General features: G+C 42.9%; 1 protein-coding gene across 1 annotated transcript in view; it reads right to left on the bottom strand.

The window, feature by feature from the left end:
* Nucleotides 1–1151: 1151 nt before the first annotated feature.
* Nucleotides 1152–6380, bottom strand: part of LOC131239764 (cytochrome P450 71A1-like) — a 34209-nt gene continuing 28980 nt past the window's right edge. Inside the window, exon 2 of the mRNA XM_058237623.1 lies at nt 1152–1826. Within this exon, the coding sequence (XP_058093606.1) occupies nt 1209–1826 (618 nt within the window). The 3' untranslated portion in view covers nt 1152–1208. The remainder of the gene's footprint in view (nt 1827–6380) is intronic.

The following is a 6380-nucleotide window of genomic DNA, read 5'->3' as shown; positions in this document are numbered from 1 at the left end:
TTGGCTTATATGATGTAGAGCGGGTCGCGTACAATTTCATGGCCAAGATGGACCAGAAAAGGCCCAATCAGAGGCAGAAGTGATCCGGACCGTTAGAACCTTAAAATGGGTGAGTTTGATTGTAACTCTTCGTCCATTGGTCTTTAGGAGTTGTGTCCAACATGAAAAATGCTTAGAAATGTTAGTAGAATAGCATGGTTAAGCCCAATAGTACACTTACTATTTTTGGCCGAAAGCCATGATGTCTACTAGAAATTATGACAGTCTATAAATAGTAAGTCACCATTTTTAGGAGTTTTAGTTACGGTAGGCTTCCGAAACTTCTTCCTATGTTTTATGTTACTATTTAAGAGGTTGTAAGCTCGGTTTTCTTTTTTTTTCTTTTATTTTATTTTATTTTAAAGAATCAATTAGTTTATTATGAATTTTGAGAATTATATTATTTCTATTTTTTTTTTTATTTTCCTCATGGATTCGAGGTGTCTATGTGAGGAGTCCAGAGTAGTTTCGTGGATTTAGAATAGTCATCCCCCTGAAAAAAACGGTGCTTGACCTCATCACATCCATCCCTATGTCACTATAGAACCTTTGATTAGGGGTGTACATCGAGTCGAGCTGGCCTTAGCTCGACTCAGCTCGGCCACTAGCTGACCTCAGTTCGAACTCGGCTCGGTTCGGTCCTCGAGCCTGACTGGCTAGCTTGGCTTGATTTGGTCAGCCGCTTGGGTGAGTTCGAGCCAAGATCGAGCTGAGTTCGCCATTGCAGCATTTTCACTAAACCCTAAATTTTCACAAACACCTGGACTGCACCTTCAAAATCTCACTGTAACTGAGACAACAACAATGGTTTTATAGGTATTTTATCAAATACCTTCTAAGCAACATAAAAAAAAAGAAAAAAAAAGGGTGTTGGTTTCATATATATACATACCTTCCTTGCCACCAGCCACACTTCTTTGAGTCATTTCATCAAACACACAAAATGTCATTATCAGTGAACAACCTATGGTATGATTCGTTGGACTGATAAGTTTAGTATGGCCCACTGAACAAGTGGATTGTTTGATTTTTGTACTAAACAATCATCATTGCATGGACCATCTTTATATTTTGTCATGTGGCGGGTAAAGAGTGATTGCATTAGAACATGATATAGTTATCGTATCTTCATTTCTCATATGTGAAACATCTATTTTTCAGTTTTTCCATTAACCAAATTTGCTATATTTGGTAGGCACAAGGCAAAGATCAGATTTCTTCTGCACTACAAGCCCGAATACTTCAGTCATATCTATGTGCTTTTTGCTCGTACTAGCTGGAAAATCCCAGTTAAAAGAATAGAGAAGATTCGCAAGAGCGAGCTCATAAGTCATGGCTGCGAAATAGATCCCAGGACAACTTCTCCGACCTGCTCCAAATGGTATGAGCTCAAAATCTTGGCCCTTATAGTCGATGGTGCTGCCAATGAATCTCTCTGGCAAGAACTCTTCTGGGTTTTTCCACGACTCGGGGTCTCTTCCAATGGCAAATGCATTCACAAAGACCCTAGTCTTTCCGGCAATGTCAAATCCGTCAATCTTACAATCTTGGGTTGTTTCTCGAGGAACCAGAAGTGGGGTTGGAGGATGCAATCGCATTGTCTCTTTTACCACTGACTTAAGGTATTCAAGTTGATTTAGATCACTTTCTTCCACTTTTCCTTTATTCCCAACAATTCTTCTAACTTCATCTTGTGATTTCTTCATTGCTTTTGGGTTCATCATAAGCTCTGTCATTGCCCAAACCACTAGTGTCGAGCTTGTATCTGTTCCTGCAAGTAAAACATCCTGTAACAGAAGAAGAAAAATGTAAGCATTTAAGTAAGAAAAAAAATATTTGACCATGGCATAGAGGCTTTCCAAGCTTACCCGTTGTGTACAAACATACCAGTAATGAGAAAGATTTCTAGCTTGGTATTCCTAGACCCCTCAGTTATTATGTATTTATATATTTTACAAGGATAGATTTAGTATAAGATGAAATTCGAGGTGAAGACGCACCCTCACACAACACTATGGCATATGACATCGTGCCCCTATCAAAGCCCCATTGATAGGATGAGTATGTACCGTATGAGAGGGAAGAGGGGAAAACCTTAAGCCTAATTTTATAACTTACATGGTATCAGAGTTAGCATTTTCAAAATCCTAGCTCTCTCTCTCTCTCTCTCTCTCTCTCTCCCCTCCTCCTTCGAAACCCTAAGGTTGCTGTCATGGACAACATAGAGTAGTGGGTCTCTGCTGTGATTCCGTTCCAATCGTAAAAGCTTCCTTTTTTTTTTTTGGGAATAACCTTTTTTTCATATCACGAATAAGACTATAGATTACCATGGACAATTTTGGGGCTTCCGCGAGGAAAAAAGGACCGAGAAGAAGCCTATCATAAGGAACCTGGAAAAAAAAAAAAAAAAAAAGGCTATCTAAGAAGCCTAATGCAAAACTCCCAATGGAAACTGCCTAATGGAGCTCAGCTTGACTCTATCTAGCAGAAGTAGATCCCTAATCTGAGTAGGGAGGTTTGACGCCTGCAGGACAAGGGAAGTTCCCTGGATATTACTTCCCAGGCGGGCCAACCCATCCGCCGGGCCATTCCCTTCTCTCAGCACATGGTGAAAACTAAACTGACCTCTTAGTTTCAACTTATCAATCTTGGTTGCCCAATACCTCTAGCGCCAAGCCGGTTGAGATCTTCCATTCATAAAATCCACCACAAATTTAGAATCAGATTCAACCTCCAACTTGGACAGGCCCAGGTTCAGGCAATGGGTTAGACCGTCCTAGACTGCTCGAAACTCCGCTCAGTTATTTGTGCCCACCCCATATTCGACTGAGAACGCGAAAAGGAAAATTTCTTTTTTCCCTCTACATATACCCCCTCCTCCTGAGAGGGCTGGGTTACCTGTAGCCAACCCGTCGACGTTTAACTTGGTCCGGCCCGCTGACGGCAACATCCACTTCACTAACTCAGTCTTCATCGTTTGAGGAGGTGGAGACGCAACCCCTAGTGCCTTGAGGGTGAGATCGCTGGCCATAGAACGGGATCTAGGCATTGATAAACCTTTGCTTAGGCATGGTTCCAAAGTGACGCTAAAGTGACGCCGCAAGGTTGTTGAAGAGAAAGAGATGGTTCAATGATTCATTTGTAGACCACTGATCCTGAGAGACCCCACATCATATGCACATGGACATCAGGTGGATCCCTCTAGTCTAGATTATGCCTTCTACCCGGATGGCACCCTGTAGTAGTCTCTAGACGAAGGTGGATATTTTAGGAGGCATTTTAGAGTGCCACACTCAGTTCGCCCAACTCCAGCGCTGCCCACTTGATTTGCACAATGCAACGTTGTTTTTGACAGAGAATCTGCCTTGAGGATAGAGGGGCCAGAAGCAGGAGTCTGAGTCATCCGAAGTATAGAAACCACCTAAGAATATGAAGTCCAACACCTCTTGGGGAAGATAGGAGAAGACTGAGGATGGGGAGAGGGGGTCATCCGAGCCTAAGAAATCCCGAACTTTTAGGGATAAGAGGTCTTTTGGGATGGGCTTGTTAGCCCGATGCTCCAGTGGGCCAAGGCCAATCCAGTTATCACACCAGAGGCCATATGGTCCCGGACCAACGTGCCATTGAACTATGCCCTCTAGGACTAGGAACAAGATTTTGATGCTTTTCCAAATAGGGGAGGGAGAAGCTAAGGCTCGACCCCTATCTCTGGATTGAAGGTCGCAAGGGTATTTAGCTCTCATGAGGGCTGCCCATTGGCTAATGCCATTGCCGAACTTGACCGCCCACGCCAACTTGAAACGGAGGGCCTTCATCACCTCTTTCAGGTTTCTGATTCCCAGCCCTCCTTCACTCCTTGGCTTGGATATTTTCTTCCAGCTAATCTAATGGAGCTTCTTCTTACCATCTATCCATCCCTAGAAGAAGTTCACAAAACGCATCTCCATCCTAGCTAGGACTTGAATTGGGATAAGGGAGGCAACCATAGTGTGAATGGGGATACCACCCAAAACATGCTAAATTAAAGTAGACCTTTCTACCTAAGATAGACATCTTGCATTCTATCCACTGATATGCACCTCTATCTTATCCAAAAAAATCCAAAAATCTGCTTGTTTCACTCTTCCCCTAGCAATAGGAACTCCCAGATAGGAGGCCCCTGTTATGAACTTGGAGATCCCAGATAAAGCTCTATAGCCCTTACCCTACTAGTGGGTAGCTTATCAGAACAAAAGGAACTATTATGACAGTTAACCATCTGGCTAGACGTTGCTTGGAAGGATGTGAGGAAATCTTTTATTGCCTGAAGCGTCGCATGACCCACGTTTAGAAACAAGAGCGTGTCATCAATGTAAAGGAGATGGGAGATTAGCGGGTAGCCTGCCTGAGCTTGAATGGATGAAAAAAACCCCAGCCCACTAGTAACTTAAATTCCTTGCTGAGGACCTCTGCTGCCACAATGAATAGACTGGGCGATAACGGGTCTCCCTGACGGAGGCCTCTGAAAGACTTGAAATATCCTGCCGCCTCACCGTTAACGAGCACAAAGAACCAATTATTAGCCCAACATTTTTCTACCACATGTTCACCCATCTCTCGCTAAACTTGAAGCGGCTGAGGACCTGCTTAAGAAATCCCCACTCCACCCTATTATAAGCCTTTTCCAAATCCAATTTGACCACTATGTTTCCTCCATGAACATTTCTATTTATTTCCCTGAACATCTCCTATGCAAGGGCGATGTTTTTGACTATATATCGACATTGGATGAAGGCACCTTGTTCGGGAGATATCAGCTTCGGAAACACTTTGGATAATCTGGAGGCTATGATCTTAGTGAAGGCCTTGTATCCAGAGTTACAGAGGCTGGTATGATGAAAGTAAAAAAAAGCTGCTAGGGTTGGAGATTTTGGAACCATACAGATGAGGGAAGATGTGAATGCTCTGGGGATATCTCCCCCTTGAAACAGATGAACCGCCGCTCTATGGAGATTTTGCCCCACTATGTGCTAGCAACTCGCAATGAAGGCCCCAGTAAAACCGTCCGGACCTGGTGCTCCATCTTGTGGAAGAGAGCAAATAGCCTAGTGGACCTTTAAGAGGGAGGGAGGGGCAACCAGATTCTCATTTTCCATTACAAAAAGAAGATAAGGAATTGATAGAGAGATCGGGCGCTGGATATATTTCCTCTAACTTGAATAAAGAATCGAAGAATTTAACTGCTTCGATTTTAATGGTTTCCAGATCCTCTACCATTTGACCTCCCTGAACCTTAATCGACCTGATTTCAGCTCTCCTAAGTCTTTTGGTAGCCGATGCATGGAAGAATTTTGTGTTTTTGTCCCCCTCTTCCAACCAGAAAATTTTAGCATTTTTTTCCAGAAGATTTCTTCCATGAGCTCCATGTGGGCTAGGTGATGTCTGGCCTCAATGTATTGTTGTTGGAGGCCCTCGTTGGTTGAATTTTGCATCCGATGATCAACATGAACTAGGGACTCTTCTGCGAGTTTAACTTGTTAGAACACGTTACCAAATATCTCCTTATTCCATGCTTTGAGAGCTTGCTTGACTTTCTCAAGTTTTAGCTGAACGTTGAGAATGGGCTGAGACACTTCCTCTCCCTCCTAGGTAGCCTTGACCACTTGGAGAAAGGAGTCATGCAGCGTCCACATCCTTTGAAACCTAAACGTCTTGGCAGAGGTAAGAGAAGGACGGGGGAAAGCTAGCAGAATCAGAGCGTGGTCGGAGCTAGCCCTCGGCAGATGATCCAATCTATGTTGACTAGTACCCTGTCCAGCCTAGCCCAAACTCGTAAAAGCTTCCTAATCCACCTCCAACACAACAATAGTTCTAGCCACTAGCGGGCCACCACCAACCACCAATGAATTGTGTTTAGCCATAAAGCTCTAACAACGAGCCACCAATGGTAATGTCTAACCGCCCTAGTAGTGCCGACCATCATGCTACCTTTTAAATTTGATAGTGGGTTGATAGTGCCTTATTTGATGGGCCGAAGATGGTGTTGCTTTGATGTATTTTTCCAAAACTAGTATAGTTATGTGTAACAATGAAAAGGAGTTGTGACAGTTCATTTTTTTTTTCATTCCCAAATAATTATCATAGATAGGCAAAAAGCATGCTTTATTGGAACAGTTGATTAACACTTATCTTATGTATTATTATCGTAAAATTGGATGGTAACAGCTATCTTACATTGTTACAATCTGTTAAAATATACCTTAGAGAAAAATGGAAGTTCAAATTTATATATGGAGGGAAGTTAACACTGCCGGAAGACAACACATCACACAATGATTGTAAATCTAATAACTTCATTATTA

The sequence above is a fragment of the Magnolia sinica genome, chromosome 3 (assembly GCF_029962835.1).
Source record: "Magnolia sinica isolate HGM2019 chromosome 3, MsV1, whole genome shotgun sequence".
Classification (NCBI taxonomy): domain Eukaryota; kingdom Viridiplantae; phylum Streptophyta; class Magnoliopsida; order Magnoliales; family Magnoliaceae; genus Magnolia; species Magnolia sinica.
This window is presented reverse-complemented; position numbering and strand designations above follow the sequence as displayed.